The sequence below is a fragment of the Mycetomoellerius zeteki genome, unplaced genomic scaffold (assembly GCF_001594055.1).
Source record: "Mycetomoellerius zeteki isolate Tzet28-1 unplaced genomic scaffold, Tzet1.0 scaffold25, whole genome shotgun sequence".
NCBI classification, from domain to species: Eukaryota; Metazoa; Arthropoda; class Insecta; order Hymenoptera; family Formicidae; genus Mycetomoellerius; species Mycetomoellerius zeteki.
Genome location: NW_017257227.1, coordinates 1,365,692 through 1,390,330, shown reverse-complemented (window position 1 = coordinate 1,390,330; position 24,639 = coordinate 1,365,692). Strand labels below are relative to the sequence as shown.

The window sequence follows — 24,639 nt, the reverse complement described above, 5'->3', positions numbered from 1 at the left end:
GATCTTTAAATAATTTATCTACAATCTAAATTATATCTAGATTGAATAGTAATAATATGTAAAAGATTTTTTGTGCTTCAATATATTAAAATCATAAATACACACTCTCTAAATTCTTTGGAATGGAATTTCACTCTAAAAAGTGAAAATTGAGCCTTGAAAGAGAGTGGCTAAGACTTCAATCTTTAAGAGTGAGATTTCTTTTCACTGTTTTTGTTAACTTAAAATATTAAGTAATTCTTATTTTAAACAGTATCAACTTCTTATCACAGATAGACTAAAGAGCCCACAAAAGATAAACAAATTAAGACATTAATATTCTACGAGAGACGTATTTAGAATTCGGTGTCTTAAGGGATTCAACGTCTCCGTAAGTCAGTTACATGTCATTCCTTTGTCTCGCTAAATAGGTAACGAGTTTCCCAACCGAGGAGGATTCGGGCAGTGATTCAACATCGCGTCGAGGAGTTGGTAGATCAGCCAAGTCGCTCATTTGAATTTGTCGATTCGATTACGCGGTTCGCGTCCTCGAAGTTCTCCACCGATCAACATTATCAGCAATGCACGGTGCTATCGGCACGCACATTTATCGGGTGCGATGCAAATCACATCGTTTCGGTGCCAACGGAATGTTTCGCTGCAGCACAGTACGTAAAATCGTTAATCAAGGCAGATGGAAATTTTAAAGATGATTAGCACGTTATAATTAGAACGTGACGAAAATCATATATATTAACAATAATAAGATTGAAAGACCGCTAATGTTAAACATAATAATATTAAATTAAGAAGCGCCATAACGGTCAGAACGTTAAGATGTTGAACTATTGTAAATTCATTTAAATGAATATATTAAATTAGAGATATTTCTTGATACACTCAAAAAGTTATATATTCATATATTAATACTTTATATATTACACATTTTAATCCTCATCTTTATTTTAGAAATGTGGCTATATTAGGACTTTCTACTTCGGTTGAAAGACATCGAAATAACTTTTTCGTATTACTTTCTTCATATTTGCTGAAAGTTGATTTTAATTTTCAACTGAAGTGAGTGCAATTAAATACTCGTGAAATACACGAAATTGCAATTAAATACTTGTGAAATACACAAAATTGCTTGTTCACTCATTCAAATTGGTTTAGAGACTGTGAAAGATTATTAATTTAAACATCAAACTCCCTAAATTAGCGATATACCAAAAGCATAATAAAGTTATAATGATTCTCGCGAGTAATTGCGCTATGTGAATCGATCACGATTCAGAGTTAATGAGTCCAAAAAGATATCTTTCAGCTTGCGTTGCGTAAAATCGATTATCCATGCAGCAGAACATTGATAATTGTGAATGAATAATATAACGAGGCTGCCGCATTCGAGCGCGCAAAAACAAAGTTGAATCGCGCCGGATCTACTTCACAGCCGCTTTATTTGCCTAATTACGATGTGACAGCGTCGGTGTACTGATTGTCGATTTTATCTGGAGGACATACAGACCGCATAATACAGCGCAAATATTTTCGCCGGCGATTATCACGTATCCGTGTACGGCCGCGTCTCTAACGGTCGAATTATCCGCGTCGGTGATTCTGCAACGACAAAACGGACCTCACTGTTTACGATCGGACTCGTTGAATTCCATTTAATCGGTCAAGGTCCTCGAGAATTCGAGAAACGGAATGGTAAAGCGTTATCACCGCACGATTGCCTCAACGACGTGTATTTATCGACAATGCAAATGTAGCTATTCTGCAGAAGCGTTTCTATTTGGGAGATATAGCAAATGCAAATGCTAAAAGACGTTGCGTTCTTCGTTATATAGTTAGTAGAAGACAAAAGATCAATTTTTAAAGTTCGTGAAGATAAAACTGATGTTCTGCATTAACTTTCTGTGACGTATTTTGATTAAAGCAAACGAGATTCCGTAATATTTTTTTTAGCTAAACGAAATGAGCGCAAGTTTTTTCTTGCGGATTTTGAAAGCGCATAAATTAGCGCATTATTATATAATTTATTCATTAAGATTTGTTTAAATGGAAGGACCAGTCAGAGTCAGGTAGACGCAGGTCAGCGCGCGCTTGTAATGGGCTAATTTTAATAAGAGAAATAGATGTTTTCAAAAACTAATTAAGATAAAATGAAAAAAATTTAATTTAACTATAACATTGTATTGTTAAATATAAATATTGACTTTATTGAATTTTCGTATGTACCTATATAATATTCATTTTTATGCAGAAAGTATAAATTTCTAATTCCATCAGTCATTTTCTGCAGAGATATATATGTATACATTCTTATAATAAAAGATGTACGTGACGAATATACAGGCATGCCTGTTGTCGGAATCAATCGGAGAATCATTCAATTTTTATTTGCCATCGGTACGTTATTAAACGATCCGTTAATTGATCCATCGATCTCGTCAATCAATCAAGATCCTTGAACTTTCTAACCCAAACTGTATTATTACGACGCGGCGTTAACGTTTTTATCAGTCCTCTTATCGGTGACTATGCAAATCACGTTTGCGACCGATTATTTCGAGAAACAGTCGCTCACACTACAAGCCATAGTCGTTAATCGATGGATTGTCCAGTAGAATATAATGAAGGAAAGCCACGCTGAGTTGTCTCTCGATACGTTTCGATAGGACATCAGTTGGCTAGTCGTTTCCGGCGCCACGGAAAAGGGATCGATGAAGCTTCGTACTGTAGACTCGACAATTCCATTAATTCCACGTTCGTCCACGGTCCTTTCATCTACGTGGAATCTCATTAACGCCGCACGGCGCGGCGCTGACGGTGGCGTCGATGTTGGCGACGTTCGTGTACTAATTTGCAGGTTCGTCAACAGGACCGTGCAGACTTTAAATTCCCTCTCCTATTCGATTTGCATCCTGTTGCGAGCGCGTGGGAAAAAAGTGGATTCGGGCGAACGGCTGAATACGAGTACAGTCCCTGTGTGACAGTCGTCCTCTCTTCTCTTCTACCTCCTATCTTTTTTTTTCCCTGGCCTCACGTTTCCTCCTGACAAACTGATCGCTACCGCACTCCTGTGAAATCTCGTCCGCTTTTTAGCGAATATTTAATTTTCGTTCCTCTGCTGCGAGTACGAGATTTTAAAAGCCTCTTCCGTAAAAGGGTTATGCTCGTTCGACCGACGGCGATCGTAGACGAACATCTCGATGCCATATCCATCTCACAATTTCATTCCCACGATTTTAAAATAGATCGGAGAGTTCGATTGGGTTTGAAAACTTTCCGGCACAGATATCGAGAAGCAAAACCAATATCGATCGAGGATACTTTTGAAATTAATGACGAAGTAGTTTCTCGTCGTCGAGGAAGGATCGTTCTTAGAAAATACGATGATTGCGTAAATGCTATTAGAGAAGTATCGATCGAAGTATTGATGTTGTAGAACACTTCGTTTCGCAAACTACGAGAATACGAATGGAGGAGATGTTGAAATGAAGAGATTACAATTCCATTTTTTACATTTTATTCGATCCACTATCAGTCACACAGATATTCTATACGAAAAGTTATATGTAGAATTTGTCGACATAGTTGAAATAACTTCCACGAGAATATATTTATGCAATAAGTAATAAACTTTAACTTGGGGAATAGTCACCTGAGATATTTTTTACCCTAGCGGCGAAAAAAATGTGAATTGTTATAAAATATTGTTTTGTATATGGATATTGTTTAACATTATGCTTTTTCTTTTTTAATAGCTGTTCTTTACAAATCTTTAAATATGCAATTCTATCGAAAAGTCGCAATAAAAAAAGCGTTATATTTATTAAAACGTTATATTATTCATTTTATATTATGTATTTTATATTATCTTTATATTATTTACATATTGCCAAAATTTTTATTTTTTATAAATACTATCATAATATAAGTTACTTAATGTGTTTATTCTGTTTTTAATATGTTTGATATTTACTTTCCCCCCCCCCCAAAAATTGTGATTAAATCCATATCTATGTATATATTATTCTCAAATACTAATAAATAAGAAAAAAATCAATAATATGCATAGATATTGTTAACAATAATGATTTTAATTGGAATGTAAAAATATCCCAGGTGATCGTTTACGTAAAAAAATAAGAAGTAATCTAAAAGATATGATAATGATAACTCTAATTTATTAATTAACTCTTACTACACACGAAGAATATGCAAGACACGAATAATGTGAAGAGTTAAGAAATTATTCACATATCGACGTTTTAAAAAATGTTCTATTAAAAAGTCACTAATTTTGAGTTATCACTTTTTTTACCAACGCAATGATATGTACTATCAAATACGAAAAAATATATAACTATATATTCTCAAATTGCCAAATACGTTGTTAACTATTTCAAAATTCAAACATTTGCTTTCTTTCTTAAGGGAGCTTCTTCCTTCTGTTCAGATCAATAATGTAAACATCACTTTTATTGGATGATATTTCAAGTAGACATCAAGATAAATCTGTTTATAGCCCATTTACATTCTCGTCCGTGTCGTTTAAGGGATACGTATACGTACAGTGAATTTTAATGAAAAAGAAACCGAGGAGAAGGAGAGGAAGAAAATCGAAACGAATGATCGACGCGACTGTCATGTCTATGCCGCGTGTTTCGCCAAGGTCATAGGTCATGGGTTGACCAGTGGTTTCTAGATTTCTGAGTTGCGCATTCAGCCCGTTTAAGAAAACGAATGCACGGGGGGGGGGGAACGTCAAGAATTATTCATGAAGAAAAATTTCGGATCCCACGAGTCACCTTGTCTGCCACCGTTATTTCGTATGCGACGTCTTAGCCGTGTCCCTATTGTATAGATATTTACTGCATGAACGTCAACTTCTCGAGAATACTCCGAATAATTTAAAAATGATTCACGTATGTCACACAGTCTTCTGCATTTATTTGAGCAAATAATGCACCTAAGATCAAACATTTTGCACAGTACGTCAAAGTAATTCCGCTGATTATCTATGTTTTTTTACAACATTAATTTTGATTTGCATTGTAAGCAACTCAGTTACGTTTTAGAGCATTAGAATCCCCACTGAATAACGTTTCTCTGAATAGTTCGATCAATTATGCCATAATAAATCGCCATTTAATCCGCGAGACATCGCTTACTCGTTAATTCATGAGTCGCGCCACCAAGTCCTGGCGAAAGGTTTATCGTTCTCGTCTCGTTCCATGCCAGAGTTGAAATTAGATTAGATTAGAGCAAGCCGGAATACGTCTTTGATTAGAATACACCGATGGGGGCAGCAAAGCCGATGATTCGAGACCGTGATACTTAGTTGCAGGTTGTACTTCGAGAGCTACCAAGTGTACGTCTTCCACCTTCTGAATAAATCATACCGTTACGGGAGAAAAGCGACGACCCCACTGGCAGCGCACCGTCGTGACGGTCGCATCGATGCTTCTTCCCTAGTTGATCGGGGCAAAAGGGGGGAGGAAGGGAGAAAAGAACCCCGTTTGCCGAGACAAGTTTCGTGAAATTTTGTGCACGATCCGATAAGTTTGTATGCGCAGTTGGTAGGCGATGCGGCAACGAAATTGGGAAACAAAGTTACGAGCAAGAGTGCCAATCGCGACAGAAAACCACACGAAGTTGTGGAGATGTAACGGATATTCGGATCAGTACAGGGCAGACTCGGGTAGAGCGCCCTCGGGGGAATATTTCAAGGGTACCAAAGCAATGATAATTTTTCATCACAAGATGGTTCGGCCTCTCTTCGAATCCAACTTGCAAGAGGCGTCCAAAGAGAATCGCGCACTCACTACGTGTGTATTGGTTCATAAAAGATTCATTTTTCTTTCAAAGCCGAGGCCGACAAAGACTACCATTTTTGGAAAATAGTTAAGATATTGTAACACAGGAAATCAAACTCAGTTATAAATTGTTTTATCACCATGCTTTTTTATGATATAATTTTTATTTCATTTTCATTCATATTGCATCAATCCGTTTGTATTTTTAGCGATTTAAATATTATATTATAAGCTTTTAAATCTTTTCGTAATGCAATATAATATTATATGATATAAATTTTTTTAAATCGTCGCAAGTATACTTTGTATTCTTAAATATTTTATTATATAGATAATTGTAGTCGAATTGCTTTAATATTTCAGCTTTAGAACTCTGATCCTTTTAGAAACTTTCTTGTTATACTGGAATTAGCATATATAAATTAGCGAGGGAATTGTTATATCGATTTTATAATGTGAATAACTCATTACTGAAGTACTCTTATATATATAGCAGTGTAAATTTAAATCATGTATAATCCTTTATCAGAAAGTTTTCCGGTCTACTGACCGACTGAACAATTTTTTTTTTAATATTTCGCGTATTCTTTTCATTGTGCTTTAGTCGCATATGCCTAGAAGAAAAAAATACGTATGTGAATAGCGGTAATACATACATGTCTGATGGATAATTACGTCCGTACGTAGCTTTGTGTCGAGAAAAGCGTAGAGTAGAGGTTATCCCCTTCGTGGAATGCGATCGTATGTAGACTTTATTATGCCGTTTTGTCTGTGTTCGACCCTTTCCGCGAATAAAGGTGGAGCGCTAAATAGAAAGCATGTGAGAGGGCTGGAAATTCATTCGGAATTGAATAGAAGTCTTACGGTAAAAAGAAGGGTGCTCGGAGGTTCAAGGGGGATCTCCAGCTTAGCCGAGGGAAAGATCTTTCTTGATTCAACGTTGGATGCGAACTTCTCTAAATAATAGATGAAACTAGGAACGATAAATAGTCGGTTTCGCGAGAAAGCAATTTAAAAAGCTTACTCTCTTTTAAAACGTACTTCCCATCTTAAATATAAATCACTAAGTATCATAATTGTTAATTTAGAATAAAAAAGAAATAATCTTGACCACACATAATTATAATTATAATTGTCAAATGTACAATATAATAGTAACATTGCGATTGCTAGTTTCGTTCACAAGATTTAAGATGTTTCAATCTTTCCTCTGTACTGCATTTATTGGATTTTGAGAAGTTCTTTCGACAATTTGCCACTTTTCGCCAGTTGCGCAATTTAATTCCTTAACTCGGTCATGCTTTATGAGATTTTCGAAACAGCTGCAAGCAAAGAAAACAGCTTGTAGTTATTTCTAACTTTCGTTGATTGGACCTAAGCGAAAGGAGATGCCAAACTTAAAGCGATATCAAATCCCGTTTATAGAGTTCTCATCATTGCAAAAATTCAATAATTTTTAATAAGATAATTTTTATCAAAGTCCTTAAATCTTTTTGCAATCATTAAAAATAAAAAAAAAATAAAGACGATTCAGAGGAGGTAAAAATATATAATACATTTTAGGTATTACATTAGAGATATAAGTAACCGAATATTTCATCTTCTTTTTCATGTATAATTCAAATCCGTTCTAGAGACATTTATATACCAGCGAACGATATTTGATTTGTTCTCGTGCGTTGAAATTCAATCTTGAGCTTAATGCGACCTCACCAAAGAGAAAAGCGAAGAGAATAGATCGCCGGGTGAATCAGCGATTTCCCGATTGTACCGCGCGGTGCACATCTTTGCGGCATCCAGTCTCGCGTGATTTATCCGCGAGGCGTGGACGAGTGGCAGAAGTTAATTTCATAGCCTACTCGCGCCGTTTTACGATGTTTCTCGCGAAGCTGCAGTCCAAAGAAATGGCAATATCGCAGTTGAATCCTTGTGAATGTTAGCAACTTGGCGCGACTCGTTTCATCGGGTATAACGATGCACGATTTATAAGTGCAGCGTGGAAGAAGAGCGGCGAGCACCGGCAGCCTGCCTAGCGTCGCTCATCAACAACCGTTTCTACGCGTTGCCGAAGAGCGAAATTACGTATTCCTACAAAAGTTGAGTTTTCACGGAAAGTTGGGAGAATGCTCGCGCTCCCGCGCGTTGCAAACGATTTGAAATCTTGATGGACAGTCGTAAACCTCTTCACCTCATGCAGTTAATGTCGATCCTTTTCGTTCATTACCGCGCCAGCATTTGCGCACTGCGATATGCCAAACTTGCGATTTTTTTTTTATTTAACGGTGAAAAATCAGATCTTTTTAACGATATTTGCTGATTTGCTTCAAGATTTAACTTTTTAATCATTTCAATCGAATCTTGAAATATTCAACGTATAGCGTTTCGTAATTGGTTGCTTCAAACTTTTTAATATTCAACATGACATGCACTCAAATTTTTGTTAACAAAATAAACTGAAAAAGTTTGGGAGAAAATTTAATTAGAGAAATCTCATTACAGGAAATCTCTTTCGCTGTAAATTGCTTATAACTCAAGAGCGATCGAACTTTTGATATTTTCGTTAAAGAAAGATTCATTCGAGCTAAAATAGAAAAAAATCTGTTGATAAAAAGAAATTTTAGAAAATTTAATTAATAGAGAAAATCCCTACGTTTACTGTAAGCGTGCTTATAATTCAAGAGCTCTATCGAACTTTATTGTTAAAAAAGATATATTCGCGAATTAGCGAGAAAATCCACAGATAAAAAGAAATACATACATCCAGTGTGTTTGGGCATTTTGTGCATACAGAATAACGGAATTAGTGATACACACACCTTTACGAATGAATATCACCAGGATCACTCTATAATTATGTCAAAAAGATTAAAATATATGTAAATAATGAAAATGGTAGAATATTATTCCATCAAAAAATATATTAATACGAAAATCGATGATGGCAGCAGCATTTATTTTTCATATGCCAATCTGTTGAAAGCACATGTTATTAATAAATTATAGTATTAAATCCGTCTCTTTATAAAATATTAATAAGGTGTGACTGACCAAATATCATGTCAATCAGAATAGGAAAGTCATCGATATCTGACATATTTTTCATTAATATATGTTTTTGAATTATTTTAGTAATATTAATATGTCGACATATTCAATTAATCATAATATTCGATTATTAATTATGTGAAGAATCTGTATATAAATATGATTTATATACAGGCTTTGCAAATGATACCATACATCGCAATAAAACATTAATAATTTAGAAACAGATAGGTATTTCATGAAAATTTTTAAAAAAGATAAATATAAAGATAAATATTTATTTTTAAAGGCATTATGAATATCATATATTTTAAGAACTTACATCTATTAATAATATTATTAATAATATTGTAGCATATAACATGAACATTGCAGAATTCGATTTATTTACTAAAGCGAGAAAAGTATTACAAGAAAAATCTCTTTCACGCGCCGCGTGTAATGCGCCGTTTAACCACATTTTTCAGCTTCTCAGATTTCTATCGGCTTCGATCGCGGTTACGGACAAGTCGTATTATCTCAATCCCTCTAGTCTTTAGCTGAAGACAAAGAGAAAGAATGGGAGATCCGCAAGAAGAAAGACGCGCGGGTGGGGTTCATCCGCCGATTGAATGAAGGTCGATAAGAGGGGTACTCGGATGTAGCGGGCTTGAAAGTTCCGCGAGGGATATCTGGCAAAAAAGGGGATGATATCCGTCGACGTTCCAAGGGAGCTTTGAACTCTGGCGTACGGAGCCATCGGCTGCCGTTCCGACCAAACGAACTCCCGTCGAATCCTCTTGAGGGCAAGGATCGTTCGCCGACGCAAGAAGGTCACTGACTGATGTTCTTCTATGCCAGCTTAAGAAGCGCTTTATGAATTTCTCGGGCTTCCCTGCGCCTTTGATCCCCTTTACACGTTCGTCTTCTCTCGCGCGAGATCCCGACGACCCTTCGACGCCGCTGCAAACGTGTTTTGAGATCTGATCGAAGGCGCAGAACGTAGGATCACAAAGAAATACGGCTTTGCTATTTATGCATTTCACCCGTGGAACTCCATTTTCTAGAGAAGTACAGATCAAAGAGTAATAACGCTCTCTGCTCTCACGGCCAGTATTTCACGTTCTGTCCTGTTCGGTCTTGGTTTATTTCTCTTTTGCCGCGTTTCATCGTTATCGTGTATTTTGACGAGATCCAAACCGTAATAATGAATTGATCTTTTCTCTGTCCTTTCAAGACTGAAGGCTATTTTTCGTGATGGAAGTAGTTATTAAAGTTCGATAAATTCTACGTTACCGTAATATCAAAATTGTGTATCTTTGGAAAGGCGATTACTGCTTTTGTTGCCTTTTCATTAATTCGGCAAATAAATCATTTTCCCCTTTCCCACCCGTCGCTGTCGTATGAAAGTAATAAATTCGCAATGCCAGTCGCTCGTTGAACCACGAAAATACGCGGAAAACATACAAAATGATTGAAACGCGTAATTAATAAATCCGTCGAAAATTATTCGCACGGAAAGGTATCCACGGGTGCGGAGGGTAAATACATAAAACGATTCGACCGCGAAACGTTCACGACCCGACACATGTGGATGCGTTGCACGTTGTAGAATTACGTCGTCTCGCTGAATTTCCGCGCTTTCCCAGGCGGAAGTGACATCCGAAGACAGGGTGGAGACGTATTTATTACGCCGACACTCTATATGTCGCGTCCGTGAAGGTTGCGAAGGTGGAAAGGGCGGGAGGAACATGTAACCGCAACGAAATTCGGTGAAACCTGTCGAGACAATTAAACGGGTCAGCCGGGAAGAGAAACGTTTCTACTATAACGGAAATGTGAAATTCTACTCACATGGAAGCCGTGTAATCACGGCTTCGTTTTACGAATGAGAACAAATACAGGTCGTAATATACATATAAGGTTTAACAATAGAGCCAACATCGTAAAGAATGCCGAAATTTTGTAGGTAGTTTACAGTAGATTAGAATGTAAAGAATATAATTAAGAAGGTTCTCGCGTTTGATGAAAAATAAGACAAGTCTATAATATACATGTAATGCAAAAGTTAATAATATCAATAATATTTAGAAAAAATTTCATTGACTTTTATCGTACCATTTTGAAGATATTTAATTTTAAATTTATAGAATTTTACATTACAAGTTGAAGGTATAATCTTATTCTGTAGTTATTCTCTTTTAAATTGAGACACTTGCATATAAGACAGCAATTTAAAAATCATTATAATCATAAAGTAAACACTTAAATTTGTTCTCGTAAAATTTCATTTAAATTGACCGTACAGTTTACAAGAAATTTATATTCTTCAATGAAAAAAGCTAGAATATATGTCAAATGGACGATGTGTATACATCAAATGCGCATCTTACAACTTTTATTTTGTCATTTTGAAAATATTTAGTAACATATAAACATTAACAATAATTATATATAATGGCATAAGATATTATTAGTAATCTTTTTATTCCATTATTTTAATTATTTTATATTATTATTGTGAATAAACTGTCTATTGACTAGGAAGTAGCGCGAGAATCTCCTTAATCATCACGGTAATAATTACGGCGTTTTAATAAATTTTCAATTGTTTGTTACAGAACTTTTGTTGATGCAAAACCGGAATGTTTCGTTTTACTTCTCATGATACTATGTTCTCTACTATAATCTTCAAGCATTTTGTGTTTCTGTAAATTCATTGTAAAGTTAACTACGGGAAGTTGAAAGTAATCTGTCATTTTCGAATGTATTCAGTTATTGAAGAAATAAAAATTGCATTGAAAAAAGGAAAATCTGTAATTTTTAATGAGTATATAGCTTTAAAAAAGCCGCTTTTTTTCAAATTGCTGGAAAAAACCGGAAAAATTAGTTTTTTTGGAAAAATTGCTGTTTTTGCTATGTAAAAGACATAATAAATAACTTCTAAATTCCTTTATAAAATTAATGCGATCTATGAAATTATGTAGCATTATTTTTATTAAAATTTTTTAGTTATCCTTCTATTTTTATAGTAAAACTTAATGTAACCTACCTTTAGTACATGGCAAAGCTTAAGTAGATAGATTTTTAACTCTAGTTTGTCACACTCCGGTCTAATGAACTCCTCAAGTGTCTCTTTGTAGTTTATTATTTTTCAAATGCTTTGTTACGAATTCAGTTTAAATCTAAATTATTTTCTAGACCTACTATTATCATATAAACATGATATTTGGACTCTATATTTTTAATTCTTACATTAATGGTGCAATAGTGTATGTTTTGTATGTTTTATTCAATACATTATGCGACCTCAATCTTATACAATTTCAAAATGTCTGTTAACTTATCTCGCTGTGTACCCTATACGTAATTATTTTCTTTATGGAAAGAACCGAGAAGCAAACGTGGTTTTACTAGGTTTTACGAGCACGCGTGAATTTTTCCAAAATAAATTTTTCTATCCTTGGGAAAAAAACCGAAAAAATCTGCAGAAAATTGGAAAAATTGGGTTTTTTTCCAATCCTTTAAAACTATAAATGAGTACAAATAAAACGTGTATATGTTTATTTTATTGATGACAAATATATTAGTAATCCTAAGAATTAATATTTCCGAAGTGCGCACCATTTGAATTAAATACAAAACTTCATTTTTTTGATGAAAAAACTTTTTTTAACATACCGTTTTTAATATCGCTGACAACTATTTTAATAGCTGCTACTAAATCTAACATTGTTTGTAGATCGTGTCTACGGTCATTAATGATGTGATAAATAAAGTAAGAATATATTAATACTTAAAACTTATATATATTTAAAAACGACTTTTTAAAAATTAATTTATAATTCATAATAATTTAATTTTAAATGTAGGTACATTAATCAGCAATACATCTTAAATGTGGTTTTAATTTTTATGTATTTGTACGTTGATGAAACTTCTGTTGAAAATTTAGAAGATTAGACTTTAGAAAACTAGAAAGAGTGGTTCTTTTATCTTGATCGACACGATACGAAATTTTTCTTCAAAAAAAGAAAAATTATTAGTTCGATGATACGAGAAGGCACGAGAAACGATCGGCAGCAGCAACACTGATTGCGAGGTCAAAACAAATGAAGGATTTTACGATCGGACAGGTACGCAACGACGTAATTGAGCATGGCGATAATTATTACGGTTCTCAGACCGGGCAAGCGGGTTACAATCAATCTTCTACTGAGAGGAGATGAATTTTCCGCTTTTTCTCGCGACACTTTTGTATCGATCACCGCTATAATTGTTTTCCAATTGGCCGACATTCGCCTTTCATTGCTTTCTCAGTCCGTATTAATTGCTCGCCTTATTTTCCTGGTGTCTCTCTTGAATCTCTGTCCCACGAGAATTTATCAATCCAAAACCGCACTTTTCCGTACGTGGAAATAAAAATACGATTAGCTCGGGTAGCGCTTCCTCGACTGCCATTAATTACAGGGCTCCCAGGATAATTAGGCGAAAACCGCCGAGAGTATTAATCAAGCCGGTAATTCACCCGCTTGATTTCCGCCGGCTTAAAACGGCAGTCCCGAATTGGCATGGCCCAGGGTCCTAATCTGTTCGACATAGAGCTGGAATTTGTTTGAATCCTTGATGAGGGTTTTAATTTAGCGATCCTCTCGCACGCGGTTCTGCTTTTCACTTGAGTACTCAGGTAGTTTGTTTTACATCCGCCAATCTTTCAGCAATACTCGTTTCGTTTACCGACTTATCTATTCCTTTATGAGAATTTCCCTAGTGTTCGTATATTTACTGGGCAAAAGAGTATGTTATATATCTACAGTAATTATATATATATATATTATAATATATATTATAATATATATATTATAATCACATTTGGTATGGTTATTAAAAGTGAAAAATTAATAAATGAGATTTAATCTTTTTTCTCCTTCTATAATAAATGTTTATGACCGCTCGATTACTAATTAAAATATTAAAAGATGAATTAATGCGCACGATGACTAATTTGCAAATATTCGATAGTCCGCATTAAATTGGATATATATTATTTTGTGTATTTGTGATATAATTTTCCCGCATAATAAAATCAATCTCGATGACTTTACTCTGTATACGCGTAGGTACTAGCAAATAGATAAATGTATATATATATATAGATGCAAAATGCTTATTCACATATCCGCCATACATTTAATATTGCGAGGAAGATTATGAAGTCTCTATGTAATGACTCTATGAGATTGTGCCAAATCGACAGGACTGAATCATCATGTATATAATGCGTCATCTCGACAAGGATTATGAATTTCGTTTAACGATTGTGACTAATGCTACCGGCACGAGAAGTAAGTAAATCATGTTATCCATTGGCACGAATCCAACATAAAAATGAAGTTATTTCGTGACGATATTTCTACGCTTGTCGCTCCAGTTATTCGGGAAAAAATTGTTCAATATAAAATATCGTATTCAGAAATAATAAATCCTATAATTATAAATCGAAGAGAAAATATCGCCTGATGTGTGAATTCTTTAATCTTTCGGAACTGCAATCAAAATCCGTAATACAATTATTAACACTGAGTCTGAAACCCATTTAATATATGTTGATTAAAAAAGGTATTAATTATTTTTAAGAAATGAAAGTGACATAACTCGTATAAAAAAGAATAAATACTAAATTTATCTTAATAACAAAATTATTTTAATAACAAAATTTAAATTAGTAGATGTATATAAAAAACATAATTGAGTGGTTCCAATAGACTTTATCAGCTTCAAAGGGTTAAAAATTTTTTTTTAAATTTATCTTCTCGTCAAAATATCGCTGTTGTATTAATCGTTAACTAAATATTACGATGTGCGTCGGAAAGTTATTAATGCGATTTGCAAAGTGATAGTTCAGCGCAAGGCCGCTTGAATACTTTTTTATCCTGCTTGTTCCTTCCGTATGCGGGTGTTGGGTGGAGAAAAATATATTTCCAGCGCAAGACCTTCGTCATGTCGTATGTAACGATGCGTCGGACAGATACATATTTATTTCGAACGGAAATCCGCGAAGTCCGGCCGTTGTCGGTCATACGTCATGTCGCGATGTGCGCGAGAATATGCATGTGTACGAAGCAGTAATGTCCCAATACGTGTTCAACGACGTGTAACTCTTTGAGAAGAGAGTGGGCTAGTGAGACGACAGATAGAAATCTCTAATAGCTGCTAGATCCGAATACAAACGAGCGGAGACTGTCACGTTCGCATAAATACTGACAAATCCACGTAAAGGAACAAGTACATCATGTGTAAATAGTGGTATTTTTCTGAGTTTCCGAAAGCCTTAAATCTACTGGTATTCTACCACATCGTCAATCATCCCTTAGTACTTATTTCAACCCTTACACTGACAATGAGAAAAATGTCTGCTTGAAAATGGACGACCCAGAAAATTCTGATTGTAAATATCAATCCAAATTTTGGTTATTATAACCAGAATCAACCAGAAAATTCTGATTCGTCCATTTTCAACCAGAATTCCAATTAATCCAACCAAACATTTTTCTCACAATCAGTGAGATAATCTAAACTTAAGTTTTTCTTATATAAAGGGTTAAAAATTATTTCCTTAACTTGGAAGTAGTTATCTGATTACTTTTATGTAAGTGATTACATAAAATTTGGAATGTTTTTACATTTTAATTAAAATCGTTATTATTAACAACACATTATATATTGTTTTCTGATCTATTAATATTTGAGAAAATTATAAATATTTAATCACAATTTTCTGAAAAAAGTAAACCAAACAAATATTGAACGGAATAAGCATGTTTAAGTAGCTTATAACAATATTTCTAAAAAATAAAAATTTTGATTAATATAATGCTTTTTTGTTGCGAGTTTTCGATAGAATTGCATATTTAAAAGTTAATAAAACGTAGTTATCGAAAAAGAAAAAATATATAAAACAATATACATTAAAAATAATATTTTACATTCACATTTTTTCGCCACTATAAAAACACTCCAGGTGACCATTCACAAGTTAAAGACTATTGTAAACTATGTGCATTTTATAATTTAATGTTCGAAGTTAAGTGTAACTAATCAACAAAAACATGGAGAGAAAAAATAACTGCTAAGGAAAATATGGTAAAGAAAAACATTGTCTCAAAAACAATTTTATAGCTTTCACTTATATTCTTATGCAAAGATACGTACATTATGTACAAATGGTAAAAATAGTCAACTGTACCACGCATGTGATGTTTAAAAATATTCTACATAGCGCTGAATCAATATCACTCTCTCTTTGTCGTATCAAACGGGAAGTTTTTCGCTCTTATACCATCGGGTTTGCATTACTTATGTCACGATAACTGTCTGTTCCTGGTCGTATTATTAGCTGCATCGCCCATTTAATTATGGAGATACCACAGACTAGCTGTGTTATTTTTACGCCGCGGGTATATTTGCGAACTGTAACGTTCGGAAAAGCGGATAAAAGAGATACGATATAAAACGTGAGACTGAACAGTCATCGTTATAGTGTCATAAAATTTCTCTGTATCTGAACAATATCTTCTCTAATTAGTACAACTATTATATAATTATGTCTTACGTATTTTTCTGAATTACAAGAATTTATGCTGGTAATATATCAAGAGTTCCCAGTTGTAACGTCTATACTAGGTGGAAGCTGCAGCGACTAAGGAATGAAATCAAACCTTATAGCACGGGCAGCGTCGTACCTCTCTCAAGAATGTACAATACCTCTTTATCTTATTCAAGGCGGTAATATTTCAAGTAATTACGCGACACTTGTACACGCTGTACGTAACTTGGCTTGATATAAATAGCGGGGTTTACGTGACAGACGTTGACTTTCTTCCACGGTTGAAAATAAACGGCAACGCGCGCGCGCGATCTCTCTTGAAGCATCATCGGTGGTTCTCCTCTGCGAAAGGCTGAATAAACGCCGCATATTTTTCCCCGTAATTCCGAAATACCTCCGCGCCGAGATGTTACTTCCGCGCGAACGACCGTATCGCGCATATTATAACGTGTGTGCCGGAAATCACGGAGACGGGCACAGCCGCTATTAAAAATTCAACCCCGTGGTGCGTGTATACACAGCGGGTATGTGTACGTAACACTGTTTTCTCTTCTATAAATTATGGAGAAGCTAAAAATGCGCCATAATTCGTGCAGTGCGATAAGGCAAGTTAGCTTAACACCGTGGCGTCTCCGCGTGTTCCCAACAAGACACCTTCGGATCCGTGACACTGTATTCATTTATTTTTCGTACGAGCCAACGAATACACGGGAGTACCTAGACGAGAGTACGCGGGAAACGGGCGAGAAATCAAGAGAAACTGCGAGACCACGTGCGCCAGAAGCGTGACGGAACAAAGGCGAGATGAGTCGCGAAATGAAAAGACGGATTTGAGATGAAACTCGCCGATGCGTGCGATGAAAAAATACGCGTCACACAGGGATTGATCGGCGTGCTCGCCTCGACGATACGCGACGTGGAACATTTATGCTTTGCACAGCCGCCATCTTTTTTTCCTTGTCGATGATAAGGATAAAGCTATGAAATCAAACGATGCACGGTTTCTTGAATGATAAGCATGCACGCTACTATGCCTGTTCTGATGCACGTATTTTACACAGAAAGGTTTTACTGAAGTATTTAAAAATTTAATTAGATACAGATTTAAAAATAATTTTGTTGGACGCTCAAATTGGTTACAAAAATGTTTAAAATTTTTTGTAGTATTCTCATCATGCTTAAAAATCCCACGTAATTATTTTTGTTAGTCCAACAAAATTATGTTCTGACGTGTAGCTAAATTTTTAGATAAAAAAATCGTTCTTTCAGTATACAGGTGAAATTCACTCAACGTTGCAAATGCTTTGAAGTATTCTTTGATTGATCAACTCGTAAGATTCTTTTTTCTGATTAATCAACGAAGAATTCGCAGCGTTAAGTGGATCGCACCTTCAGAATATGTTCGTGCATCAAAGCAGGTATAACAGCATACATGCTTATCATTCAAGAAATCGTGCATCGTGTGATTCCAGCTTAACGAAGACTACATCGTGCAGGCTATGTTAGTACTGGAATATACATAACTCGAGGGAGATGACATGCTGGTGTTGGAATAGCGTAATCGATATCACCGTTCTCTCGATTGAGAAGACTTCTTTCTTTACGCTGATAACACGCGAACTTTTATTGAAGGCTTCTCGATAGATAGATATGCATCGAGAAATCCTATCAATGGGGAATGAACTAAAAATATCGTGAGGGATGAAAGAGAATTCGATTGATTGTCATGTGTCGAATAGAATATCGGCGATAAACACAATTGACACTTGACTGTTTGATCGATTTTTATATGCACCAGGAAGTCGTGTTAAATCGGAATTTCTGCATTCTTTATAAAAGTTTCCTTTGTAACCCGTGTTATTGAAGTTTACCTTCATAAAGAGATTAATTTTCAATAGCAAGTAATTCTTCGTATATGCATTCTAATATTCATTTTGTGTATATCTTATAAAATCTTTACGTAAAAGTTTTTTTTTTACAGAACAGACTTTCAATAATTTGAAGCATCTTGTGTGTTTTGTATCTGCATTATTCATCGTCCGCGACGTGGGCATAATCGATAAGGCGATATGAGTGCACATAAAAGCAGTTAATAAGCAATAAAAGCTGCAGGCAAGATAAAAACAGACGCTGCTCGTATGTAAGGTAAAACGGGTTGAAAACTCAACTCGCTTATAGAAACTTCTTCCTCCGCCCCTATTTTTCTTACGTCCCGGGCTCGAAAGAGTATCCCGGGGCAAGATATCGCATTTTATCTAGCGCAGCTGGATCCCAGATTCAAAAACTTTTCCATATCGCATTACGTGCATGTATATACACGGCGTAAGGCAGACATAGTGATGCTCTTCTACACGCAAAGGGAACGGCGCATCAATAAATATTTCATTATGTACACCGTTGTGCGTCGACGTACACGTACGTGTACATAGTACGCGGCTCGCGGCGGAACACGATCCGGCGCGACGCTTTCCATATCTGCACTTCGCAATCTCCGACAACAAAATTTGCCTGACGCCGTACATATAGGTGGATGCTATGCGGCCAGCGTGGACGATCCTCTGCCCTCTTCCCCCTACCCTCAGGCGCCGATATCGATTATGAAATTGCGCCGGATAAAGCAAATGAGATACCACCGCGACGAGCTTGGTTGGTGGTTCTCTCGTGCTCTCATGAGCGCGTATCACTGATGCCCGGGCTGTTGGTTACCTTTCCGATCATATCGGCATACCGATGCCCTGTCTCTCTCCAACACACAGGTGAGAACGCTGCTTCATCGCTCGCCAGTTTACGGGGATACGCACATCCCGCATGTTCAGTTCGTATCGAGCCGTGTTATACGCCGCATGTTATTCGTTCCTCCTACGGCGAAGGATGGTGCAAGCCCCCTAATCGCTATTCGTCTCTATCTCGTGTTGAGCTCTAAACTACAATGTGCTCTCTCATGTGCACCGTGTCACGCTGCTGCGCCACTATAATTCCCGATAAGCGCGAAGGCCTGCGGAAGCAAGCTACGGATCGCATTATCCCGTCATTATTATTTGATCAACTGCGGAAGAATCGGGAGATAATCGAGGGAGAATACGTAGGCGAGTTCCGCCTATCCTTCTCTCTTCCTTTCCATCTTTCATTCTCTCTCTTTCTCCCGCTCTTGATCTCTCTCAGGACCTTATCCTATTTCGAAATTCGAGGACACATCCGGCTTAAGCTCTCTCTCATCGAGCGTCAAAGTTTTGGAGTGGTCCTATACATCCCTCGACTTCTATAACAGGCTTTTGGCTCGGCTATTACCGTTTAAGGAATGCACATCATGAAGTCGCGATATACCACATCCCCAATAGCGAATTCGAACTTTTCAGGCACGCTCGTATTATGCGATTTTCGTGGAATGGAAACGTGAAATCTTGCGCGTAACTGTACATAGATATGAAATTTTGCCCGATACAGTTTGGTTATATAGTTGTACCATATTGTGTATGTTCCCTATTTATCGAACGTTAATATTTATTTAACGAGTCGTCTAAATATCGAAGTACTTATACTACCACTCTCTGTGTTTACCTGTTAACAATTTATATTGTTACATAATAGCAATATTCATGTAACCATGCAAAATTGCACACACACACACACACATACTGAAATGTGGAATATTCTAGCTCTAAATGAACGATTATTTTCCGCTGCATTTCATCCTCTCTATTATTAATAGTACACGTTATTCCAATCGACATCCTCGCGGTGATTTTATAAAAGATATTTCAAGATGCTTCATTCTTCGAAATATAAAGATTCAGTAGGTACATCGGATTGAGTATGAAGTTAAGATGATTATACGAATCGAAGTAATCGGTTTCACGATATTTACGAATCGACATTGTGCCGATTTTTGACTCCCTAGATGAGAAAAATGGTTTTAAAATATTCGCGGAACCCGTATAATAACGTAAAAACTGTCCGGACTTTACAATGGTCGAGAAATCTGCATTTCTAATTTTTATACCGACATTCACGAAATAACATTGCCGACGATGTAGTAAAACCGGGATTTGCGGAATCTCCGTCGCGGAATGATAAATGCCGGGAATTTTTTGAAAAATTCGGATCAGCGTTATGGGAGAATTACAACAAGATCTAGGTTATAGTTTTTTTTCCAAAAAAATGTTGAAATATTTTCTCCCGATGAACATTCGTAACACTAGCAAGAGTTTTTTGTAAAAAAAATAAAAGAACCCAGAGTAGCTTCACAAATAAAATACAATTTATAAATTTTTCCTAAATTCTCAATGAGTAGTAGAATTTATTTTAGCAAATGATTTTGTGGAATTAATGTAAACATATCTATTTACCATCGATATATCGTTTAAAAATACGAAAATAAGGTGTTTGCTTCAAATTCATGGAATACCACTCATTTAACATTTCTTGATCATTTACCATTTCTTTCTTATGAAAGAGAAGTAAAACGTTTACGAATAAAAAGGATTGCGAACTAGCGAGCTCACGTACGTTCAGAAGTATGTGTCACGATATTGATCGACTTCAGCAACTGGGTGCCATTAGCCATATACTTTTTGTCTAATAGTATGAACTATTGCGGCCGAGAACTCCGAAGAAAGCTTACGTTGACGACCTACTTTTAGATCGCGCTAGGGTGGAATCTTTTTCCTGAATCAGGTCGGTGCGCGTAAAAGACGTGTTGCGAAACGCGATGCATGCAAGTAGGTCAGGTATCTACGACAAGTTTTACCCATCTAGGTAAATAAATTATAATTATAATTATCTGTTGCAATAAAAACGGTTTGCAGTGAATCGTATAGACTCGTAATTGTTTCGTCAATAAATGAGAAGAACCGTTCAATCCTTCGTGCTAGCCGGTACGAAAGAAAAATAGTCCGTACTCACTTTATTCGATTATAAACTAGCAGCTCAGCTATCTCTCGGCCTAGCCTCGAGTACAGAGTTTCTACAAAGACCAACACTTTTGGGTCTATCCTTAATCGAGCTTCACTGCGATGATCTGGTGCTGACGGTAGTCTGGTCGCTCCTCTCAGAGTCGAACATCGTATCGCTGGCTCTGGCCTTGTATCTCGATGTATTAAACTGTAATAATAGAAATCATTTGTTAATTAATATTTTATTACAATTGGTAGGTATATTTAATGAAGAAATATGCTAGTTATCATATAATTTTTAGTACACATAAAATATATCGCCTGATACACAATCTTATTTATATTGCAATTATTTTTAACTTCAAATTATTAATTAAAAATTGACAAGTGGCAATTTTTCAGTAATAATTTTCAGCGTGATGCTAAGCTAGTGATATATAATACATATATATCAAGAGTCTAAAGAATTTTCGCGATATTGATCATACACACATAACGCATTTTCTCGAACCATCTCTTATCTCAGAAGTTTTACATATTTATGAGATATTTTCTCGTTATAGAGCGAGCCTCGCGTTACTTCATGCTACGTTATAGTTTTCATGATAATATCAAATGTTCTTTCAAAGAGTAAAAGGAACGTTTCGATTGGCTTCAGTCCAGGAACAAATTCTTCCTTCAAATTCTTCGTAACGAAACCCCCGTAACGAGCGGCCCTCGAAGAATGCATGGCAGCTCTTTCAACCTGTCCTCAAAGTTGCGCTTTCAACATAGACGGATACAGCCCGGAATATCCGTGCAGAGAACGCGGATGTAGCAGCAACGCAGGAATTTCGGAACGTATGCGTAGCTCCACAAAGGACCCTTTAGCGCCGCTGCAACGAGTTCTTCCGGACACCTATTAACATCGGACATTCTGCAAGTTTCCTGGTATTTACCGCGATTAAACTATCTCACCGTGATATATAAAGAGATAATTCTTTTTTTTATATCTTAATATCGTTCGTATTGAATCATACAAAAGATTGAAAGCCTTGATATTCGATATTTTTAAAAATTATAATTCTCGAGAAGACGTTTTAAGAAATAAAAGTTTCTTTCGAATTTTTATTCTTGCTGCTCTCCTTTTTTATCTTCACTTACATTTTTTACTTAGAGTTTTTCTTTAGATTGTAAATTGAATTCGATAGTATATGATCTTTATGTTTTATATATAGATTCAAATTATATAGTTAGATACATTCTCTTTAGATACAGCAGATAATGGATACATTCCTTGCTGTTGAGCTCCTTTATGTTTGTCACGAGCAGATCCAGCGGTATATTATCGGCGCATGCACCAAATTAGTATGCGTCCAGCAATCGAGCTTCTCGCCATAAACCGAAAATCGAACCTTTGTACTGAAGCAGGATAAGCCAGGACCGGTCGACATTCAAACATGCGGGGGCATTTTCATAATGGAACAGCAATAACTATTATTATGGTATACGAATTCGTCGAATTATTAATTGGGATGCAAACACGATCAATCGTTCTCATAATACCTATATGCCATAACACTCATTGATGCGTAAAAACGTTTATCGTGCAGCGTCCCGAATTATGTCGAAATACGAATGTGGATATTACGGGTGCAATGGGTGTTAATGGCTTCGAATGAATAGAATATAGATCATTAATTCCTAGATGTGAAAAAAAGTTGAAGGGCCCCAAAAGTAATCAAATGATAGAAGGTATATATATTAAAAAAGAAGTATTTTACATTATATTGTGATCTTGAAAATTTTTTGCTAAAAAAAAAGAACATACGTATAATAATTTTTTAACCGATGGATAAAGTGATGAGTGGGATTGAAAGGGTCTTTAGCTTAGATGGAAGCGAAACAGATTATCGATGGCACTTGCGCTTCGCAGCTCTTACCCTCTCCGGTTTACAATTTATGCACATTAGGCGTCGCGTCAGTACAATATACACGAAGCGGAGCTTCGGTCGAACATTTACTCACGTAGTAGGTATGCTTTAGTCGTTGTTACGAAGTATTTGATGTAACTAAATTTCGAGCAAATATTTTCTCGTAACGCAATCACAGACATAAACTGTACTGTAGTAAAGGTCTTTGACGCGCATAACGATAATTCACTGTGCGAAATGCAATTTATCAAGACGTGAAATATTCGTGAAATTGCCCTGTAGAACTATGTTATCTGTTTGCATTCCATATAATTTGCCAAAGCTCAATGATCAATTTCCGCTTATCAAAGTTTCTCGTTTCGTCTTCAGCGTGTGTTTTGCAATAGCTTTCATAAAGATATGGAAATGCTCGTAGTAGGAAACAGAGGTATCGATCGTGATATGCTCCATACACGTATGCATACATGACGATGCATCGAATGGTTCCTCTGCATTTCATGCGCGGGTTATCGATGCAATATTCTTGACATTCGTGTGTATCGAAGTCGTTTATCCGTGCACACGGGATCATTCGTAAATATTGAGAATCTGCAATCCTACCCACAGTTGAGAACAAGAGAGGTACTGTATATGCATTGTGTCTCTCGCTACTTGATAAAGGTCGAATCTAGTTTCATTTCCATTCTATTAGATGACATTTAAATGCAACTTCGTATAAGCTTCGTATACGCTTTGTCTGTCTCCCAAAATGTAAATATACTACATTTAGATTTATGTCTTAATAATTTATATGACACCTAAAATTCGATTTAAAAAGTTTAATAATACGTTTGCATTTCAGACACATCAGAAAGTAAATCGCATTTATTGTTAAAAATTTTGTATTATTTCTACTAAAACTAAACTAAATTAAACTAAAACATTACATATTGTCTTAAAAGAAATATGTTTATGATAATTAAGTATGGGGATTGACTAGTAAAAACACGAATAGCTTCTATATTTAGTAGAATATTTTCAAAAATTGTAAGAATCGATATATTTCTCATGTCGTGACGGTCAACGTGAGGTTTAGTATCCCATACGTAAATGGGTTTCAACAACAAACAACAATATCGTACATACAGAGACATAAAATCTGACGGTTACAATACATACACATTGCGCGGATCCACACATACGTATCCGCGTAGAGGCTTTCAAGTACATGGATAATCTGGGACGCGAGAGATACGATGCACCCTATCGCGCATCAGCCGTGGCCGCAAGTAAGCCTATTAATGCGCGACGTTATTAGAGGATACTATCTGACCTAAATTCCAAGTCCCTATCAGTAACAGGCGTGCGTAGGCATCCTTAACACGAATTTACGATAAGGCCGTAGGTTCAGATACATGCTA

General features: G+C 35.8%; 1 protein-coding gene across 1 annotated transcript in view; it reads right to left on the bottom strand.

Annotated features, from left to right (window-relative positions):
- The window catches only part of sfl (N-deacetylase and N-sulfotransferase sfl), a 117,810-nt gene that overhangs the window by 23,618 nt on the left and 69,553 nt on the right, over window positions 1–24,639 (bottom strand). The window contains exon 3 of the mRNA XM_018449848.1: window positions 21,337–21,534. Coding sequence (XP_018305350.1) covers window positions 21,337–21,534 — 198 coding nt within the window. The remainder of the gene's footprint in view (window positions 1–21,336; window positions 21,535–24,639) is intronic.